The 23,541-nt window shown below is 46.3% G+C and overlaps 1 protein-coding gene across 1 annotated transcript; it reads right to left on the bottom strand.

Annotated features, from left to right (window-relative positions):
- Positions 1 to 1,399: 1,399 nt before the first annotated feature.
- VPS45 (vacuolar protein sorting 45 homolog) lies at positions 1,400 to 23,406 on the bottom strand. Its single transcript, XM_044271874.1, has 15 exons — positions 23,239 to 23,406; positions 22,335 to 22,469; positions 21,574 to 21,634; positions 20,324 to 20,403; positions 19,042 to 19,110; positions 15,579 to 15,716; positions 15,385 to 15,495; positions 13,431 to 13,565; positions 12,721 to 12,834; positions 11,511 to 11,678; positions 8,469 to 8,627; positions 8,286 to 8,393; positions 7,499 to 7,620; positions 7,028 to 7,159; positions 1,400 to 3,157 (listed from the first exon to the last, which is right to left on the bottom strand). The coding sequence occupies exons 1-15, from the start codon at positions 23,329 to 23,331 to the stop codon at positions 3,070 to 3,072; spliced, it is 1,713 nt and encodes a 570-aa protein (XP_044127809.1). The 5' UTR covers positions 23,332 to 23,406; the 3' UTR covers positions 1,400 to 3,069.
- Positions 23,407 to 23,541: the final 135 nt, after the last annotated feature.

The following is a 23,541-nucleotide window of genomic DNA, read 5'->3' as shown; positions in this document are numbered from 1 at the left end:
TTCATCATCAATGAGATGGGCACTTCAAAAGACGTCAACTCACTACCATGGGGGAAGTGAAATTAGATGTGACATCTTGGTCAACTTCCCCAAACCCTAAGTATAGAAATGTAATCTGACAAATATACAGCGGCTTGGTAAGAAAAGAGTCAACCACATGGTGCGTTGGTGGTACGATCAACCTGTATTCATGTGATACAGAATTAGTGGGTCTACTTGACTTTATCACATCTAAGTTTTATATGTATACCTTCTGCAACCAACTGCCTAATGTTGTGTAGGTTCTCCTTATGCCACCAAAACCACTCTGACCTGTTGAGGCATGGACTTCCTTAGACCTCCGAAGGTCTCCAGTGTTAACTTTTTCAGCAATTTGAGCTTGATGAGCCTCAGGCACCTACGACTCCAATTGTTAACCAGTTGTCCTACCTTGAACCTCTTTTGGTAGGTACTAATCACTACATACCAGAACAAGTCCTCCCATTTCAGACCTGCTGTGACCTAATCATGTAGTCATCACTATTTGGTCCTTGTCAAGTGTTACGCTTGCCTATTAAACTTCAAGAACAGACCACTAGATGCCATATGTCTACTTCACCTATGACAATTTCTTTCTTGTCTATGCCATGGCAGTATCCTCTGGGCATAAGATTAATGGGAGATTTCCCACCCAATCGCCATCTCTGTTTAGAAGAAGATCGGGTGTCACGTAATTCTGGCAGGAACCTCAGTGGGACTACAGGGACAGATATGGTGAAAGACGACTTTCACATGAGTGTGATGAACATCTGTTCTTTATTACAACATCTTAACTAACAACGGTCCACCATGTCTCTCGTGGTCAGCTGGCCAAAAGCAGATCATGTGATGACACCACAAGGAAATTTCAAGACTTAGAGGCACAAATATAGATTTGATCTACTGTAGTATCACAATTCAGAGAAATTTCCAGCTGGAAGAACTTCCATTTTTCACTGGAGAGGTGATAAATGCTTGGTCGGTGAAGAAAAGACTACGGCTAGGAGGGTGCATGCTTAAAGTCTATGAGGTAAATTTGAAAAAAAAAAAATTTGAGGAATGGGAGCTAGAGTAATTGATGAAAAGTAGTTTATGGCACACACCCTTTAAAGCAATAGTAATGTGACCGTTATTATGGTAATACCACATGATGCCAACCACAAAATGTCTGGTAGGAAATACAATCTATTATAACAGGAAGTGGGTAGTCGGAGACAGGACCAGTGAAATACCCTGGGGCTGGTAACCTTGTTCCACTGGCCCTAAAACCATAATACTCTCTATCAAATATAGATTGGGACCCCCCTTCTATAGAGCACATCCAGTGTGCACCCCCATATTTATCTTGGGTCGGCATCAAATATCCACAGACTCGGGCAGAAACCAGTAAAATATTAGACATTTATTTAGTACATGAGGAACACATGACACACACTACAGTCACTGCAGGAGGAACATATGGATGCACAGAGGTGACAAATCTTGCCCAAAGCTATGGACCATCATTATACAGAAGCCGACCATTCAGATCAAAGGGGCTTTTGAGGTTTTTGGGAGAGAGCTCCAGTATCGTTCATGGCCACTACCTAGTCAGTGTATAGCGCTGTTCCAGAGCACCGCAGCTCCTTCAGCCAGCTGACCGTGAGAAGGGGGTCTCAGGAGCAGAACCCCCCACCGATCTAACATCAAAGACATGTCCTAAGGATAGGTCGCTGATAGTAAAGTCCCTGAATTACCCGGTGGGAATCCAGACTATAGGACTGCCACACAGTGCACCAGGTATCTGCAAACAGATCATTTTGAAGGGATACTACACCTTAAATGAAAACTTGACATGCAGCACTGAAGACACATCGCATATAGGGATGTTTCAGTAGGGTGTCAGCACTCAAGAGGTGTGTGATAAAGTAGTCGTCATGGGGGACAGGGATTTAGAGCTGCTGCCCCCGTACAGAGGGTTTTTACTTTGACCCCAAAACCAAGTGCTCAGTAAAAGATCAAACGCACTGAAAGACGGAAGCAATTCTGAAGAGTAAATCTCACACAGTCCTCCCAAGGCCTCACTGAGACAGCCATGATGTGGGAGCATTTAGCATCCACATCACCACTGCAAAAACCTCCAAGGTCTGATGGACCCCGGCTTGCCCAGTGATAACAGCCGATACCCTAACTCAGGCATGTCCAAACTGCGGCCCTCCAGCTGTTGCAAAACTACAACTCCCAGCATGCACTAATAGCTGTAAGCTATCCAGGCATGCTGGGAGTTGTAGTTTTGGAACAGCTGGAGGGCCGCAGTTTGGACATGCCTGCCCTAACTGAACCTAGTCCAAATAACCCCTTCAATCACAGTAAGGCCTGCTATACACATCATCTCTCCCGACCCCTCCATACACATGCGGTTAGTAAACCGCCACCAGACTTCTCCTGCACTGGCTTATCTCCCTGAGAATAGAATGATAGGGCAAGTTGAAATCCATCTGCCCAACCTTTACATCCCTCAGATCAACCAGGAGACCATGATGAACATTAGATGGGCAGCATGTTCAGCTGACCTATATCTATAGTGTGTATGGCCATAAGGCCAGGTTGGCCACCTCCAGGACGCGTCTCTCTTGGCCGATGCAGCCATATTTTAAAGCCCACCCGCTTCTTGCATTGTCGCCCTCCCTGGGTACAGTGATTATTTTCTTGCCCCCAAATAAAGTCCACCTATTCCCAGAAACACCAAAACTTTGCAGAGCTCTGCTACTTCCATGGATGGACTACTGAGCAGCGGCATATGGACCTAGACCTTGGGAAGGTTCCCTCATGCTCTAGCCAGGCACCTTAAAAATGGTTGTCCAAACGTTCTCAAGAAGGTCCAGGGTCTTATGTTTGTAGCTGTCCATGAGGAGCTCTCGAGAGGGGACACTTCACATAATTTAACATGTGGAGAGGACATAGACCATGTACAATGGGAGAAGAGGGAGAATGTAGTGCACAGCATGACACATGGACCCCCTGCACGTTCAGGGCTGGACAAGACCGGATAGGAACGCCATGTTCTTGTCCTCATCGCCTGACTGATGATCGCATTGCCCCCTGGTACGTTTCTGAAGGGCGGCCATGGAAACCAGCTGCTTGGACTTCTTCCAGGAAACTGAAAGTAGAAACATCAGATCAAAACATACATGAAATAGAACATGAGCATTATATAATATTAGTCTGATGGAACTGGTTCCTATCAGATCCCAAATATATTCACAGCAGCACAGAGAATTTCATGAGACGAGCACCGATCTTCATGTGATTATTTGATTCAGGACAAGGAAAGGGTCATGATGGAAGGAGGTGGTGGTCACAGATACTGGGATGAGCAGCAGGATCTCAGCAGCACAGAGGGATGCATTACACTGTCCACATTTGCGAACGTGGGAGTAGATATAGGACCATCGTGTATCAAATGTGTGAAAGGTCTTATGTTCCAAAATAATGAACTCTGGCGGAGGCAGAAGTTCGCCTTCCTAAAAAGCAGCCCCGCAGACTTTATAAAAAGGATTTGAGGTAGTCTATATCTGCGTGCACATCGCCTACATGAAGGTGCCAAGCTTTCCCTGGGCAGATCAATGGCCGGTTACAGTGCGTGTCAGAGATGGATGATGTAAGCTGGTCTGGAAATAACAATTAGGTCAAGGGATTAGATGACTCTTACGATGGCAGCTTGAGGTATTAAATGCTAAAATCCCCCTTGTTTTTTTATGGGATCCAGTCATTAATCCTAAAGCAAGAGATACCCACAACACTGACGATATCTAACTGGCTGCATTCCTTGGCTTATGGACAAAAACAGGAAATGTCATTGTGCAAATACACTTTTCTTGTAAATGACATCCTCCAGCTACTCCAGAGCTGCACTCACTAGTCTGCTGGTGCAGTCACTGTGTACATACATTACTTATCCTGTACTGATCCTGAGTTACATCCTGTATTATACTCCAGAGCTGCACTCACTATTCTGCTGGTGCAGTCACTGTGTACATACATTACTTATCCGGTACTGATCCTGAGTTACATCCTGTAATATACTCCGGAGCTGCACTCACTATTCTGCTGGTGCAGTCACTGTGTACATACATTACTTATCCTGTACTGATCCCGAGTTACATCCTGTATTATACTCCAGAGCTGCACTCACTATTCTGCTGGTGCAGTCACTGTGTACATACATTACTTATCCTGTACTGATCCTGAGTTACATCCTGTATTATACTCCAGAGCTGCACTCACTATTCTGCTGGTGCAGTCACTGTGTACATACATTACTTATCCTGTACTGATCCTGAGTTACATCCTGCATTATACTCCAGAGCTGCACTCACTATTCTGCTGGTGCAGTCACTGTGTACATTACATTACTTATCCTGTACTGATCCCCAGTTACATCCTGTATTATACTCCAGAGCTGCACTCACTATTCTGCTGGTGCAGTCACTGTGTACATTACATTACTGACCCTGAGGATAGGCCAGCGATATCCTAATGTAAGGGGTTAACACCATCATCACACCCTGTAGTGGGCGCTGGGCAGGAGGCGGTGTGTTTCGGTAGCTGGGCCACACACTGGTTAATGGTGTCTCAGTGTGGGAGCATTTAGTGTTTCTACTCACCATGCAAATCCCGTCACCGGAGCCTGCTGTGCATGTAAATAATTGAAAGGCTCTGGGGGAGGAGGGGCGCAGCAAACATTCCTTCTGGTGACCCCCTGACACATCACCTGAGCTCTGTCTCTGTGCAGTGAATAACACTGGATATTTTTCCACCCCTGATGTGGAAAGTGCGGCACATATCTGTATCCCGGCTTCCGGAGACCACACACACAGGGTTTTGTTCTTCCAAAGCAGTTTAGAAGAGAACAAGGCTGCTGAATTAAAGGGGCTGTCACAAAACGACAGCAGCCGGGACACCCAAGAATAAGCTGGAGACAACACATGAACAGTTGGATCAACAGGGGCCCGGCTCACTGACCGGAGCTGGCCAAACCACTGACTATGGGGGGCTTCCTCAGGGGAGAGGTGGACTGGACTGTTGGACTTCAACATGCCCATTCTTATGTTCTGAGGGAAAGCAAGCCAACCTGAGATGTCTGGCAGCAGCTTACTCCACATCCACATTGAGTACACATGCACTCTCGGCTATTGAGCATGCATGTGTATGAAGAAGGCAGGAGTAACAGCCGTCGCCCTTACTCCATATGCTGTGCAGTTAAATACACAGTGACTGGCCATGCACCTACATCTCTCCCAATCCTCCCCCATACACAGGCACTCTTGTCTTGGCCGAGCATGCATATGTTCTCTATGGGGAAAGGAAAGCAATCCTCTGGCAGTGGCTTATTTCCCTTGAGAACAAGGAATCGGGCATCTTAATATTAAAGATCCCGCTTGTCCTTCACATCTCCCATAAGAAATGGGTACTTCTCCCTATCCACAGCATAAAGAGTGAGTATCTGATTGTTAGGGACCCACCAGTCATGAGTGGTGGTCCCATCTTCCCCTATGAACGGAGCTGCGGGGCGAGCATGCATGCTGCCATCAGTCATCTCACCTGGTCCTGTCAATCATGATGGATGGGGAGGGGCTGGTAAAGAAAGCAGGGGCAGCAAGGGTGCACAGAGCAGCTTGGGCCCGCCCTCAGTGCACTTAACTGCTCATTTGCATATGGAATAAAAGTTCTTTTTCACTACATTCAGTAATGCGTTTTGCACGCGCGTGAGAAAAATCGTCATGTTTGGTACCCAAACCCGAACTTCTTCACAGAAGTTCGGGCTTGGGATCGGTGTTCTGTAGATTGTATTATTTTCCCTTATAACATGGTTATAAGGGAAAATAATAGCATTCTGAATACAGAATGCATAGTACAATAGCGCTGGAGGGGTTAAAAAAATAAAATAAAAAATAATTTAACTCACCTTAGTCCACTTGATCGCGAAGCCCGGCATCTTCTTCTGTCTTCATCTTAGCTGTGTGCAGGAACAGGACCTGTGGTGACGTCACTCCGGTCATCACATCTTTTACCATGGTGATGGATCATGTGATGACCGGAGTGACGTCACCACAGGTCCTGTTCCTGCACACAGCTAAGATGAAGACAGAAGAAGATGCCGGGCTTCGCGATCAAGTGGACTAAGGTGAGTTAAATTATTTTTTATTTTATTTTTTTAACCCCTCCAGCGCTATTGTACTATGCATTCTGTATTCAGAATGCTATTATTTTCCCTTATAATCATGTTATAAGGGAAAATAATAATGATCGGGTCTCCATCCCGATCGTCTGCTAGCAACCGTGTGTGAAAAATCGCAGCGCATCCGCACTTACTTGCGGATGCTTGCGATTTTCACGCAGCCCTATTCACTTCTATGGGGCCTGCGTTGCATGAAAAACGCACGAAATAGAGCATGCTGCGATTGTCACGCAACGCACAAGTGATGCGTGAAAATCACCGCTCATGTGAACAGCCCCATAGAAATGAATAGGTCCGGATTCAGTGCGGGTGCAATGCGTTCAACTCACGCATCGCACCCGCGCAGAAAACTCGCCCGTGTGAAAGGGGCCTAAGCGGTTCATGTGTCCAAGGAGGAGGTACGCGTGTCCCCCGTCTCCCCCCCCAATTCTTAACCTTCGCTGTGGATTCACCTGAAAACCTTCCCCATTACACAGATCTGGTAACCCAATTCCCCCGATCCGGCACCTGATGACAGGACTGGAAAGTACGCGGTTAAGCGTGGCTCCGATGTCAGCCGAGCGTCGGCGTTCATTACATGTGTGCTCTGCCCAGTACAGACCAGAGGAAATAAGCCCGGCTCAGGTTTCTGCACCAGTAATGTGAGCGTGTGAAAGGGCATAGCGCTGAATGTGGCCGGAAACAGAGCGCCCCCTACGTGAACTATACAGACTAACATCAGCCATGTGTGAAGATGACCTAAAACACAATTCTGATGTCAAAGGACACGAGAGCCCGCTCACACCTTACCTCTTTGTATTATGTATGGTGGTACCACCAAGGACAATGCGGACCCCCGGCGTCATCCGGTTCAGGTTATACACCAACTGAGCTTCTTCATAAGTCGCTCCTCCAACCATGAAGACGATGATATCTTGAGGCCTGCAGACAAAGTTGTACTGGTTCAGAAAGGGGCAGCACCTAAATAATTTTACATTCACCTTAAGAACACCCCTATACATATGCCCTCAGCCAGGACGGAGGTTCGCTGTCTGTGCGTCTGCCATTCTGGTGGACTTACATGGACGGCCATTCACAATATTACATTTCCCCTGCAGTGGGAGAAAGGCTCTGGGCGAGGAGGGGGGCATGGCTTCGCCCAGCTGTTTGTATAGGTGTGCTGAAGGTAGCTGATCTCTTATAAGAAAACTCATTCAAGACACTTTAAGATCAGAAATTTAGAGAGCTGAAAGCTGTGGTCGCCCTCCCGGCTTGTCTTACCGGTCTCGCAGCGTGCTGGGCCCCACATAGGGGTACATGTTGTCCTTCAGTTTCCCTTTTATAAGCTGGTCCAGGGTATCAAGGAGGAACGGCTGGTGCTGAGTGTACACGTTCTCCACCCCCTGCATGAGGACACACAAGTCAACACCATGGTTTCCTTAGGGTTAGACTTCCAACCAGCAAGTAAACCAATCTGATGCCCTTAGCATAATTCATGGGCACCTAGGAAGGCCCTTGTCCATAGGGGAAAACCTCCTTTCAGGTGCCATGGACAACCAGTGGCTTCTCCTGAAGGACAGGGACCAGTGCCTGTTCAACGTAGAGAAGTAGCTGCCCAGGATAGAGCATAGCTATAAAGAGGTCAACTACAGACAGGGAGTCTAGATCTAAATTGCTTACCGATGTCAAAGAGATAAAGGTTTTTGTTTTTTTTCCCAGAGGACAGAATTGATGGCCTAAGATTCATGATTGGTCATCAACATCAGGTTGACTCCCGGCAGCCCTGCCGATCAGCGGGTGGAAATGACGGCAGAGTTTGATGGACGCTGCAGACTCCTTATACACTTGAATGGGACTGAGCTGCGCATAGGCCATATGACCGATTAATGTGACGTCACAGCGCTCACTGGATAGGTGATCGTTGGGGGTGCTGAGAGTTAGACCCCCACAGATCAGATATTGATAATCTATCCTGAGGATAGGTCATTCAATATTGTACTCCTGGAGAAACCCTTTAATAATGCAGATGCTTTGTGAACGTCCTACCATACATCAAAGGATCGCTGACCTTGAGTCCCTTGAAGAACTGTTTGGTGATGGCCACGGCATCCTTTGGACTGAAGAGATCGCTGCCTCGGATTCTCTTACCACCGAACTCTACTACAGAAGACACCAGCTGCCCAACAAACATAGGAGTCAACATCTGCTTCCATATATACAATGTTATCGGGGTTCAAGGGACAATACTTACCTTGCGATACTTTTCAGACACCCCTCGATTACGGAGGTCAGAGAGGAGACTTTGCAGAGCGTTGTTGCTGTGCCGCTCATAGTGCAGAGCATACAGCATGACCAGACACGTGGCGTCAAGTTCTGAAACGCGCTGGTTCTGCAGAAGACGTTTTACATTCTAAAAAAAGAAAAAGTTGGATTGGAATAGTTTTCTCTGAAAAACTCTTGGTCTACATACCCTCATAAATGAATGGTCGCAGCCGGGGGCATGCTCAACCACTGCTCCATTCATTCGGCATACAGGACCCCATTCTCATCATCGGTGGGGGCCCAGTAGTTGGACTTCCATTGATTTAACAGTTATCCCCATCCTGTGGATAAAGGCTAATATCTTCTAACTGAAATATCCCTTTAAGAAGGACCCATCATGCTCCTGCCTTCTGTCTGGGACTCAAAATTCAACAAAGGTCAAAAAGGTTTTGCTCTTCCAGAAGGGGAAGCCAAGGTTGCAGATGGGTGAGAGAATTAACATATTTCCAATACCTGACCACACATCTCCCCAAAGGTGGTCATGGACCCCAACGCCCCAAAGGGCAGCAATTGCTAAATGTTTGCCGTTCAGGAGTCCGAGAAAGCTCGAGGATGGGATATCCGCAGCTTTTCCAGGTTCCAATGAACAGAAGAGGTCAACTGTTGTGTCTCAATAGGACAGACTGTGGCTTCACAACCCAGTCACCCTGTTGGTATGTAACCCCCAGAGGGCGACGCAGCAGACACATCACACAGGCTGGATGGAAAGGACGCGGTGTGCCAGTGACGTCTGTGTGCGCGCCGTACAGCCGGACCATTGTCTGCGTGACTTTTACGGTCTCCCTGGCTCATTATTCATGGGATGGGACCGCGGGTACAAAGACTGTGCCTCATTCAAGGCTGTGTCATCAGTCCCTGAGAGGGCGGGCGGCTTGGCATGACCCCACCGTGACCGGACACAACGTCTTAGTCGTGGCTTTGTGTGTAGAGTGAGGAGGCTGAATGACTTGTACAAGGACCATAATTAATAACTCTTTGAAATCGTAGATTGTGGCTTCCCCCAAGTAATAGCCGTGATTGGTGATATGGGGGGGGGGGGGGAATACATGGCATTTCTGGATTCCCACAGCCATGTCGAAAACCTTAACTCCTTAAAGGACTGAACGATTTAGCGTTTTTTGCATTAAAACCTTAAGCAAGTTTTTGAATTTTAATTTTTACCTCCTACCTTCCTGGAGTCATAACTTTTTTATTTTTCAGTTCACATAGCCATAGAAGTTTTTTTTTTCTAATGGCACCATTTAATATTACAAACAATGTAGTGGGAAGCTCGAAAATTCCAAATGCTGTGTAATTGGAAAAAAAAATAAAAAATTCTGCCAGCTTTATAGGTTTCAATTTTGACCCTGGGTTTACACCTGAGCGTTTCTGAGACGCGCGTTTTACGCGCGTATTTGTCGCGTGTTTTTATGCGCGTTTTTTTGCAATAGTAAACGCGGGTTTGACGCACGTTTGTGTGATTGACTGCAGTGTTGTCCAATGAGCAAATATCCCTGTCTATATGAAGTTTGGCCAATCATAGGGCATTGTAGGTGTGAAATTTCATGTTGCTAAATCCAAAACGCGCGTTTGAACGCGCGTTTTCAGTGTCAAAAACGCGCAAAATACAAGCGTTGCGCGTTCCCATTGAAGTCTATGGGCCAAAACGTGCGACAAACGGCCCAAAAAAAGCTCAAGAACTTGTTTATGCGTCGGGCGTTTTTCAGCGCGTTCGAACGCGCTGTAAAACGCGAAAATGTGAACTTAGGGTTATGGCACTCCCAATGTTTAAATACTAAAAAAAAAAAAAAAAAAAAAAACAACTTTGGAAAAAAAATAAAAAATTTTCTTTGCATCACCATATTCTGACCTCTATAACTTTTTTATATTTTTGTCTACGAGCTGTGCGGGGGGCTAATTTTTTATTGACAATTTATTTTGGGGGTGTATATGACATTATGACCTTTTTATCCGTTTTTATTAAATTATTTTGGGAGGTGACGTGACCAAAAAAATAAAAATGAATTGGCCATTTAATTTTTTTTCCTGTTACAGTATACTTTTATATTTTAATTGTCCGGGTGCTTTGGGATGCAGCTTTGCTAATGATGTTTATTTCTAATATGGGGGAAAGGGGATTAGAATTTTTTTTATTTTTTTTACACTTATATTGCTTGATCCAATAGACTGCAATGTATTACCCGTGCAGTCTATCAGAGATTCACTATGTTCCTATGGAGCCCTGCCTTAAGCTGCGTTCACACCTAAGCGTACGGGATGGAGCGCTCTGTATGCGCGTTTACAATCGCGGCTCCGGAACAAGTGAACGCCCATTGTCGCGCGCTCCCGGAAGTCTATGTACAGGAACGCGCGACAAGACGCCCCAAAGAAGCTTCTTGGGGCGTCGGGCGTTTTACAGCGCGATCGTACGCGCTGTAAAACACTCAGGTGAGAACCATTCCCATAGGGAATCATTGGTTCTTGCCTGTTGAGCGTTTTACAGCGCGTAGGAACGCGCTGTAAAACGCTCAGGTGTGAACACAGCCTTAAGCAGGCCTCAGACTGTTCAGAGGCCCTGAGGCTGCCACAGCAACTTAATGGCTCCCTCAGTCTTGGTGTGGGCCCTGGGAGCATGGCACCCCTAGGTAAAACCTTTTATGATGCTGTAGTCACATTTCACCACAGTATCTGAGGGGGTAAATGTACGCGATAGGTGATATCGCCGATTATGGACATCGCCTCCGAGTGTCTGCTGTTTAAAAAGGGGGTCGTCCCATAACTATCACTTCTCCGACTCCTTCCTGGTCTCCTCTCCAGCAATCTCAGAGAATCAATGGAGCGGCAGCGCACACGCTCTGTGCATACAGGGGGACACAGGACCCCCATTATCATCATTAGTGGATTCACACTGTCTTGTGGACAGTGGATGCGTTGGGATAAGCCATTTAAGGAGTAACAGGCTAGGCAAGGTTCATCGAGGGTGGGATCTCACCTGTAGAGCACTGGAGTGGTCATTCTGACAGGCCAGCTCCTGTTCCACCTCAGACACCTCCATTAGATGGCGCTCACTCACCAGACGGGACAGCTCCCCCACCACAGTCACATGTTTGGACACCGTGCCAGACATTTTCTTGAACTGGGGGTAGTTTTCTACAAAAGCCTGGAAAACAAACACAAGTCTGTCCATAGTCAGCCATGAATAATATGCACAACTGCCCCTAGTTTGGCCTATTAGGTTAAGGTGCCCCCTCATGGTTACAATGCACCACCTGTGCTTTTATGTAGGATTCACCCACCAGTTGGTAGTAGAGTTCCCATTAGATGCCAATGATGGGGATTTAATGATCCCTCTATACGGCTTCACCACTCATCAGGGAGCCTTATGGCTGGAAACAAGCACCTTGGCATAAAGCCTGTGGATCCCCGTAATGTACATAACCTATGACATAAACACCCTGTCTGTGTGTGTATACATAGGGCATTGGTCTGTGACTTATGGGGTACCCTCGCTCTCCACATAGGTGGGACGCGCATCTATCAGACAGTTATGGTATCTCCTGTGGACATGTCTGATATGGGAATAGACCTTTAAAAAAAAAAATAAAAAAAAAAAAAGGATGGACTCGTCTGCCATCTAGTGGTAGGATATTAGAATGCACAGCGAGTACTATAAATGGCAATTCTCAAAGTAGGTGTTTAAACATTTTTTTTTAATAGGATAGGTCATCAGTATCTGATCAGTCGGGGTCTGACGCATGGGACCCCCGCTGATCAGCTGTTTTGAGAAGGGAGCGACGCTCCTGTGAGCGCTGAGGCCTTCTCCCAGTACATTGTATAGCGGCTGTGCTCATTGTCACAGCTCATCACCATTCACTTGAATGGGGCTGAGCTGCTCCTAGACCACATGAAAACCAGCGGTAAGGCTACGGCGATACTGCCAGCGTCACTGCTTTCTCAAACAGATGATCGGTGGGGGTCCCTGGTGTCGGACCCCACCAATCAGGTACTGATGACCTATCCTGATAGGTCTTCAGTATAAAAATCTCAGAAAACCTCGTTAATATCTCCAAATGCAAAATAGGGAAGCACACGGAAATCGACCGGAGGACGCCTGCTGCCCCATGAGCTCCTTCCACTAGTCACCATGAGACCTTAAGACAGAAGCCTTGCAGAGAGACCGGGGGTTCAGTACAAGATCCTACCTTCATATCGCCAATGGACTCCAGCTTCTGCTGTTCTTTGGGTTTCTTCCTTTGGAAATCTTCCATCAGGTTCTTAATGTTGGTCCCAATCTCTCCAAAATTCAAGTACATGTTCTGCAATAAAAAAAACACCATGTGATTGTGATTGCAAGGCTGCTCCTGGGAGGCTATTATAGGGGGTTCCACAGGATTAGAAAAAAAAAGAAAAAAGGGGGCTGCTTTCTTCTTAAAACAGCGCCACACTTGTTTACAGGTTGTATGTGGTATTGCAGCTCAACCCAAATCACTACTGTGGGCCTGAGTTGCAGTACCAGACACAACCTATGGACTGATGTGGCGCTGATTCTAGAAGAACTCAGCCAGCAGGGGAACAGACTAACGAAGTTCCCAGTGTCCGCGCACTGCCAGATTCCCATTGACTATACTGGGATCCGGACAGTTTCTGGAATAAATGCCGTCTTTTGGTGCTGCGTTATAGTCAATGGGGGGTCCGGCAGATACAGCTATGAAAATCCACGGCATAAATCAGAAGCTCAGACTCCGTTTTCTGCCATGTGAACACGTCCTAAGCGTAAGCTACTCTGCACCGACTCATCCATTATTTAAAGGCACACTGCTATGCCTAGTTTAGGCCAGAGGGGGCGCATGACAGATTCTTTTTTGTGTAGCCCTTTTTTTTTTTCATATCTCTTTACAACTTTATTACTCACATTAGCGTAGAACTCGTCGTTCTCTGCAGACAGCACCACTTCCTTCAGATCCTTGCTGATTCCGGGCACACGGGACAGGTCAATACGGTTGTTGTTGATGCCCAGTAACTCGTGGACCATTGCCTGGTACGTCCACTGTCGGGAGAATTAAATAAATAGTAATCAACTTTACTGAAATTCACTGAAATTAAAGGCGCCGTCCCCATTTCCCTTCCTCATGATCCATCCTGCCGCCGTTCTGCTCCCCCCATTGCCTTCACCACAGAATGGCTGCCGCTGTGTGCCATAACTGTCTGACAGCCCCTACATTATCGGCACTGGTCTAAGTATGGGGGGGGGGGGGGGGGGGGGGGGGGGGAGTGTTGGAACGGACGGAGTGTCTCAAACTATCACAGCACACAACCTATAGTATGGTGTGGGACTAGCGGGTCCCTTTATGTAACCCCCATCCGGTATGCCACCCCTTGCTCCAAAGAACTAGCTGGGGGTTACTCTGGCTACCAGTGGCGACTCTAGGAACAATATATAGGGGGGGCACAAAGATACCACAGTCAAAAATGGGGGGGCACAAACAAAATAAGTATATATCAATAAGATTACAAAATACGAGTGAATTGCGATATGCAGGGATACAGTTATAATAAAGCAATTTACTTACAAAAGAAGCTACTCAGTCGTCTGCTGTGCCGTCCTCTGCTTGCATCCACGTATTCTTTCCCCTTCTTTCTGTCTCTCGTCAGTGCACAGGCATACTGTTATGGTGGATCTGTGGAAGACACACTGTTATGGGGGCATCTGTGGATGACACATTATGCCTCTCATTAGCCCTCATTATGCCTCTCATATCAGCCCCCATATCAGCCCTTATGCCTCATTAGCTCCCATATCAGCCCTTATGCCTCATTAGCCCCCATATCAGCCCTTATGCCTCATTAGCCCCCATATCAGCCCTTATGCCTCATTAGCCCCCATTATGCCTCTTATTAGCCCCATTATGCCTCTTATTAGCCCCCATATGCCTCCAATTAGCCCCCATATGCCTCCTATTAGCCCCCATATGCCTCCTATTAGCCCCCATATGCCTCCAATTAGCCCCCATATGCCTCCAATTAGCCCCCATATGCCTCCAATTAGCCCCCATATGCCTCCAATTAGCCCCCATATGCCTCCTATCAGCCCCATATGCCTCCTATTAGCCCCATATGCCTCCTATTAGCCCCAAATATGCCTCCAATTAGCCCCAAATATGCCTCCAATTAGCCCCAAATATGCCTCCAATTAGCCCCCATATATGCCTCCAATTAGCCCCCAAATAGCCCCCATATGCCTCCTATTAGCCCCCAAATATGCCTCCAAATGCCCCATATGGCTCCAATTAGCCCTTATATGCCTCCTATTAGCCCCCATAATGCCCCCAGCAGCCACATTTTTTATAAAATAAAAAATAAAAACACTTACCTCTCCTGTTCCTGGACGGACGCCGCCTGCCATTTTCTCCTCAGTCGACTGTGCTCTAAACTGGCGCGCACAGCGTGAGGTCACAGAGCGCCCTCACGCTGTGCGCAGCCCTGCACAGCCGACAGCCGAGGACCAGGAAGTGGTGAGTACAGAGCGTTCACCACTTCCTGGTCCTTCGGTACTAATGAGCGCTTCCTTAATGGAAGCGCTCATTAGTATTCACTCGGGGGAATCAGCGGGGGGGCACCCGGGGGGGCAAGGGACAACATAGGGGGGGCAATTGCCCCCCCTCGCCCCCCTCTAGCGACGCCACTACTGGCTACTCCAGGGACCAACGCCAATCTCTGTACAGCTCTGCTGAACAGGTTGGCGCTATATAAATAAAAGATGGGACTTGCTGCTGTGTGTATAACTGTGAGAGCCTGTTACCAAGACAGTCACTGATATCCAAGACTCCGGTTACAAAATGCCACATCCTGTGGCAGGTTATCGTCACCTGGTTGAGTAGAGGCGTGATGGCATCATCAGATCGGTCCAGGATGAGAAGCAGGGGCGGCACCTCCGTGCGGCGGAAATCAAACAGCTCATACTCCTTGGTGATGACTTGCTGGTGGGAGAATGCATGAAAAGGAATGAGAGGCGGAATCTGACTGGTGCCCAGGACATCAAACACCAGTGACTGGCGCTCACCTTCACCCCTTCTGCCAGCCTCTTGGCCATTTCTGAGGAGAGCTGGTATCGGATCATCGGACACTTCTTCAGGGAGAGGAGCAGAGCGGTCAGTCCTTGTGTGGCTCTTGACAGCTGGACGGGGTCCCAGTTCCGACCCTAGAACGGAGAAACATTTTTAGACCACAGTTAAGAGACGTTCACATGATGGATTTTTGGCGCAACAAGTCCCTTCTCAGAGTGGCAGCGGCCACTCGGCGATCCTCAGCACTTCCTCCCATTGAAATGTATAGGAGACAGAAATGAAGCCGCTGCTGGCGGGTTTTATGGGGAATTTCAGTGCGGCTGTTCCACACCAAAACTTTGCTGCAAAAGCCGCTGTGTCAACGTCCCCTAAGGGTGCTTCTCTCTGCACAAGGCAAGCCCACCTCTGAAGATGGATCACCAACTGGCCTCATTCTTCTCTACTTCATGTCCAATATCGACTCTTTAATATGCATAGGTAGACCGCAGCCTACGTTCTACTGAAGAAGCCATTTCAATTTTCACTCCCTGCCTTCCCAGAGCCATAACTTTTTTACTTTTCAGTTTACATAGCCGTAGGAGGGCTTTCTAATAACACGATTTACTACTGCATTTGACGTAGAGGGAAACTGGAATAAATTCCAAATGGGGTGGAAATGGGGGGGGGGGGGGGGAAGAGGCAATTCTGCCACAATTTTATTGGTATGGTTTTTGCGGCATTCCCTATGTGGTAAAACTGACCTGTCATCTTTATTCTCCAGGTCAGTAAGATTACAGTCATACCACATTTATATAGTTTTCTTTTGTTTTAATGTTAAAAAAATAAATATTTAAATAATATATAAAATTATATAAATAAAGACCTTGGAAAATATTTATTTTTGCTTTGCATCACCATATTCTGACCCCCCATAACTTTTTTATATTTACCCCTACAGAGTTGTGTAAGGACTCAATCTATGCGGGTGCTCTGTAGTTTTCAGTGACATTTGTATGACTTTTTGGGGAAAGGGGTAATTTGAATTATTTTTTTTTTTTTTATGTCCCCCCACAAGAAGACTTTAACATGGGATCAACTGATTGCTTCTCCCATAGGCTGTCTTAGTGTCATTATGCCACACACATGGATTCTACAGAATCACACAGGGATCCTTAGAGGTACCAAGGCTACTGCAGCGATTGGGGGAGCCATGGAGGTCCCAGGAGGACAATGCTGTCGGGGAAAGCCACCTCAGATTAAGTGGTCACAATTGACCACTACATCTAAGGTCCGTGATGGCATTATCGCTGGTTACAGGGTGTCTGCAGTGTAAAACCTTTACATATACAGTTGCAAGAAAAAGTATGTGAACCCTTTGGAATGATATGGATTTCTGCACAAATTGGTCAGAAAATGTGATCTGATCTTCATCCAAGTCACAACAATAGACAATCACCGTCTGCTTAAACTACTAACACACAAATAATTACATGTTACCATGTTTTTATTGAACACACCATGTAAACATTCACAGTGCAGGTGGGAAAAGTATGTGAACCCCTAGACTAATGACATCTCCAAGAGCTAATTGGAGTGAGGTTTCAGCCAACTGGAGTCCAATCAATGAGATGAGATTGGAGGTGTTGGTTACAGCTGCCCTGCCCTATAAAAACACACACCAGTTCTGGGTTTGCTTTTCACAAGAAGCATTGCCTGATGTGAATGATGCCTCGCACAAAAGAGCTCTCAGAAGACCTACCATTAAGAATTGTTGACTTGCATAAAGCTGGAAAGGGTTATAAAAGTATCTCCAAAAGCCTTGCTGTTCATCAGTCCACGGTAAGACAAATTGTCTATAAATGGAGAAAGTTCAGCACTGCTGCTACTCTCCCTAGGAGCGGCCGTCCTGTAAAGACTTCTGGTTAACTACACTCACGGATATATCAGTGATAACTGAGACATTTAACGTTGGGAACAATGTTGCAACATCCATAAGAACAAAATTGCAGCCTCTATAAGGACACAATACTAATCTTAAGTGACCAATTTCTTATCAGTATAACAAATTGTGTTTTTCCATATTTTATTATTTATAATTTTAAGGTATTATATTTTATATTGTCCTATCTATTGTATGCATAATTTCATGATCTAATAAAATAGTTATATCAACAGACCTGATATATGACCACAGATATTGAGTGCTCACTATAATTTACATATTTCTTTACTGTTAACCCCTTATGTGGTTAGGGTGAACCACATCATAGTTAGAGCACCGAACCTGGTAAGCAGAAGGGTGAGCCACTATAAACTTATATTAATCGTCCTGTAAAGATGACTGCAAGAGCACAGCGCAGACTGCTCAATGGGGTGAAGAAGAATCCTAGAGTGTCAGCTAAAGACTTACAAAAGTCTCTGGCATATGCTAGCATCCCTGTTAGCGAATCTACGATACGTAAAACACTAAACAAGAATGGATTTCATGGGAGGATACCACAGAGGAAGCCACTGCTGTCCAAAAAAACATTGCTGCACGTTTACAGTTTGCACAAGAGCACCCGGATGTTCCACAGCAGTACTGGCAAAATATTCTGTGGACAGAGGAAACCAAAGTGGAGTAGAAGAAACACACAACACTATGTGTGGAGAAAAAGAGGCACAGCACACCAACATCCAAACCTCATCCCAACTGTGAAGTATAGTGGTGGGGGCACCATGGTTTGGGGCTGCTTTGCTGCGTCAGGGCCTGGACTGATTGCTATCATCGAAGGAAAATGAATTCACAAGTTTATCAAGACATTTTGCAGGAGAACTTAAGGCCATCTGTCCACCAGCTGAAGCTCAACAGAAGATGGGTGTTGCAACAGGACAACGACCCAAAGCATAGAAGTAAATCAGCAACAGAATGGCTTAAAATACGCCTTCTGGAGTGGCCCAGTCAGAGTCCTGACCTCAACCCGATTGAGATGCTGTGACATGACCTCAAGAAAGCGATTCACACCAGACATCCCAAGAATATTGCTGAACTGAAACAGTTCTGTAAAGAGGAATGGTCAAGAATTACTCCTGACCGTTGTCACGTCTGATCTGCGACTACAGGAAACGTTTGGCAGAAGTTATTGCTGCCAAAGGAGGTTCAACCAGTTATTAAATCCAAGGGTTCACATACTTTTTCCACCTGCACTGTGAATGTTTACATGGTGTGTTCAATAAAAACATGGTAACATTTAACTCTTTGTGTGTTATTAGGTTAAGCAGACTGTGATTGTCTATTGTTGTGACTTAGATGAAGATCAGATCACATTTTATGACCAATTTGTGCAGAAATCCATATCATTCCAAAGGGTTCACATACTTTCTCTTGCAACTGTATGTATGGCGCTGGACAAGGAGGGGTTAAGAGGGTATTGTCTTATGGCCAGGATATACCATCACCTAATGATCGGGCCCTCACCAGGACACCTCAGGTTCTCTTACCTGATAGCAGCCGACAACGTTTAACGAGAAGACATGAGGGTTCACAGCAATGTAATCTCCGTAAAACTCCTGGAAGAAAAGAGAGAATACATATACGGTAAAAATGTCCGACACATAAATATCGTACATCCATAAAATGGAATACAGATGTCATAGACAGTTCATGGACAACCAGGATCAACTCTATAAAACCAGTCACATTGCCTGGTAGGGTTGATTCTGCTGATTAAAATTATATCTGTCTTGTGAAAATCAGTTGTGGCGTTCCCGAGAAAAAAATAAAATAAGACTTTTAGGGGGCGATTTATCAAACTGGTGTAAAGTAGAACTGGCTTAGTTGCCCATAGCGACCAATCAGATTCCACCTTTTATGTTCCAAAGAAGCTGTGGAAAAAAAAAAACGTATTATCTGGTTGGTTGCTATGGGCAACTAAGCCAGTTCTACTTTACACCAGTTTGATAAATCTCCCCCTTATTCTTTTTGCAAAATAGGCCTTCAGTGCATCAAGGGGCGGGGCCTAGCCAAATTAAATCCTCATCTGCATAAATATTGAAAGTCTATTTTCTCAGGAACGTTTCACAAGAACTGTTATTTTCATCAGCAGGGTCAACCCCGCCAGGCAACGTGGCTAGTTTAATAGGCTTGATCAGGCATCCTCAAACTGCGGCCCTCCAGCTGTTGCAAAACTACAACTCCCAGCCTGCCCGAACAGGCTACAGGTATCAGACTACAGCAGGGCATTGTGGGAGTTGTAGTTTTACAACAGCTGGAGGGCCGCAGTTTGAGGATGCCTGTGTTAGGGCATGCTGGGAGTTGTAGTTTTGCAACAGCTGGAGGGCCGCAGGTTGAGCATGCCTGCTGTAAAAAAAATAGTTAACAGATCCACCTGGTGCTGTGGGCATCTTAAAGGGGTTCTCCAAGGAGTCTTAAATTTATTTTTTTAGAAAGCAGGAGGATGTAAAAAGTAAAAAAATATATATATAAAATTCCTGTCGCCAGTCCAATCCCTGGTAGTCCTGTAGTGAGGTCTTGTTTATTGTTCCCAAGAGAGCTGCAGCCAGAGATGGTCTGGAATCGTCCAGGGACCAATGAAAGGCACCGGACTGCTGCAGGCCCAGCGGGGCCACGTTTTAAGGTTCAGTAAAGGTTTCTTGACACGGCCCCTGCCAGATTTTAAAAAATCTTGGAGAAGCCCATTAAGAAGGAAAAAAAAAAGCGTGAAACAAATACACAACAACCCCCAGACATCAGATCAATAAACCGATAAAGGTGTACATCTACCTGCACCTCCGACACCACCTCCTGTTCATCCGCCTCTGCCAGAGACTTCACATCACTCTTACTGATCACATTGCTAAAATCTGAAATAAAAAAATAAGAATAGTGAGTGCAGCTCTGGAGTATAATACAGGATGTAACTCAGGATAAGTAATGTATGTACACAGTGACTGCACCAGCAGAACAGTGAGTGCAGCTCTGGAGTATAATACAGGCTGTCACTCAGGATCAGTACAGGATAAGTAATGTATGTACATAGTGACTGCACCAGCAGAATAGTGAGTGCAGCTCTGGGGTATAATACAGGATGTAACTCAGGATCAGTACAGGATAAGTAATGTATGTACACAGTGACTGCACCAGCAGAATAGTGAGTGCAGCTCTGGAGTATAATACAGGATGTCACTCAGGATCAGTACAGGATCAGTAATGTATGTACACAGTGACTGCACCAGCGGAATAGTGAGTGCAGCTCTGGAGTATAATACAGGATGTAACTCAGGATCAGTACAGGATAAGTAATGTATGTACACAGTGACTGCACCAGCAGAATAGTGAGTGCAGCTCTGGAGTATAATACAGGATGTAACTAGGGATCAGTACAGGATAAGTAATGTATGCGCACAGTGACTGCACCAGCAGAATAGTGAATGCAGCTCTGGAGTATAATACAGGGTGTAACTAGGGATCAGTACAGGATAAGTAATGTATGTACACAGTGACTGCACCAGCAGAATAGTGAGTGCAGCTCTGGAGTATAATACAGGATGTAACTCAGGATCAGTACAGGATAAGTAATGTATGTGCACAGTGACTGCACCAGCAGAATAGTGAGTGCAGCTGTGGAGTATAATACAGGATGTAACTAGGGATCAGTACAGGATAAGTAATGTATGTACACAGTGACTGCACCAGCAGAATAGTGAGTGCAGCTCTGGAGTATAATACAGGATCCATATGAGTAATGTATTTTTGGAGACTTTGGTGTTATATGTAGACTGTAAAGCTGCGATCAGTGATGGGTATCATGTATTATTAGGGCATAAAGAGTCCATCATGGTGACTACATAACGAGTCCTTGTTCTCAGCTTCATACTGGGCCTCATCACTAAGAACTCAGTCTGCCATATGATGGGCTTCTATAGAGAAGACCGGCTCACTTCACACTAGTTTTTATGCCATTTTCTTGATTTTCAGGCCTTCTGTTCGGTTTCACATCTCACTAAATGTTGAGTTTCTTGAAGTATACTTACAGAGGAAGTAGACGCTGTACTTTGGTCTTCGCAGCTCCTTGATCAGGTACTCAACATTTTCCTTTTAAAGGGATAGAACAGAGAATTAGAGGAATTTTATCAGAACTGGTTTATGGAAAAAACTGTTCAGAACCAATTAAAGACAGTGTCTATGTTTCTGGGGGCCCCTTGGGTTCGCATAGTGATCAATTTTTTCTCAGAGAAGACAATATGGCATGTATACTGTTTAGGACACCAGAAAGGACCACCACTAGGTGGCCAACCCTTTTCAGAACTTTAAAGTTCGTTCCAAAGAGGCATGCCCAACTCTGATTGATGTGGACTCCACCCCAGGGCAAGACCCTGAACCCCTGTCGCACCCACTACATCCAGGCAGAGAGTCATCGGCGAGGTGTCAGAGTTGGGCGCTCTAATTACATTGCTTTCTACAGCAGACAGCCACTTCCCTGCAGGTCTACGGGGAATATCCTGTAGGGCAGGGGTCAGCAACCTCCGGCATTCCAGCTGTTGTGAAACGACAACTCCCATCATGCTCCATTCACATCTATGGGAGTTCTGTGAACAGCCAAGCAAGTGTGCATGCTGGGAGTAGTAGTTTCACCACAGCTGGAGTGGCAAAGGTTGGTGATCCTCCCGATAGGCTGCTCTCTCCCTGAAGAACCTTCTTGTGTAGGTTTCAGGACCTCATGACTCATAAGAATCTTGAAAAGCTCTCCCTTCTTCTGTTCTCCTCTGCGGTTACCCCAGCGTTGTACAATTACCTTGGTGGGTCGGAGGAAACATATGGCCTTCAGGTGCTTCATGTTCTCCCGGTTGGCTGAGTCGATGCGTTCGAACAGGTAGACCTCCTTCTGCAGGATCTCAGACTGGGTGTAGACCATACTGACCACACTTGTCTGCAGGAGAATGAGACACCAGGTCAGCGTTCTCCACCGACGACCATACTGGAAGCATTAGCGGTGGTCATACACAAGAACTTCTCCTGGAATCTCCGTGGGCAATGGTGAATGGTCCCACCAAGGCGATATATCATAGATAAAGGGGTAAGGTTGGTCAGACCCACTCCAGTCACTCCCCCATCCCTCTTCCTATAGACGGTCATGGTGGGGAGGATTTTTGCGTACTGAGCGATGGAGGATAGTGATGAGCGAACTTCTGTTTTAAGTTCGGCGTCTAAAGTTCGGCTTCCGGTTAGCGGAGAATCCCGATATGGTTCCCGATATGGATTCCGACTTCCGTTGTGGTCCGTGGTAGCGGAATCAATAATGGCCGATTATTGATTCCGCTACCACGGACCACAACGTAAGTCGGAATCCATATCGGGAACCATATCGGGATTTTCCGCTAACCGGAAGCCGAACTTTAGACGCCGAACTTAAAACAGAAGTTCGCTCATCACTAATGGAGGAGCCTGCTTCATACCGGTCTATGGGAAATATGGAGGCAGTAGCAGAACTTGTGGATGGACCATATGTGGTGGTAGAAGAAGTATGTGATATGAAGACTAGTGGTAAACAGTGACATTTATGGCCGGGCACTTGTGATCGGGGAGGGGATGAATAGACAGTGCGACATATTAGGTAAATATGGAGTGACACTTGTGACTGGCAGTGCAGAGCCATTTTAAAGGGCTGTATCCTCTGCCTCCATAACCCCCGCACTCACCGTCTCCTTATCCATCAGCAGCACCTTCATGCCCGGCCCGCTGTCCTCTATCATCTTGGACACATATTGCTTGACGGCCAGCACCACATTCATGGTGAAGCCGCACTCAGATCGCTGCTCTCAGCTGGAATCTGCCGACAACACCTTCTCTTCCGGGTGTCACCGCAAAGCCACCTGGGAGATGTAGGAATCCGAGGACTGTGGATTGCGGGAAGGAGGAGCCTCGCTGACGTCAGCGCGTTTCGTGATGTACGCCGGGAAGTGTAGTCCACCGCCTGTCAATAGAGTCCTGTGTGTAGATGT

This window comes from Bufo gargarizans, chromosome 11, assembly GCF_014858855.1.
Source record: "Bufo gargarizans isolate SCDJY-AF-19 chromosome 11, ASM1485885v1, whole genome shotgun sequence".
Taxonomy (NCBI): Eukaryota; Metazoa; Chordata; class Amphibia; order Anura; family Bufonidae; genus Bufo; species Bufo gargarizans.
Note: the sequence above shows the minus strand (reverse complement) of the source record. Positions and strands in the feature narration are given on the sequence as shown.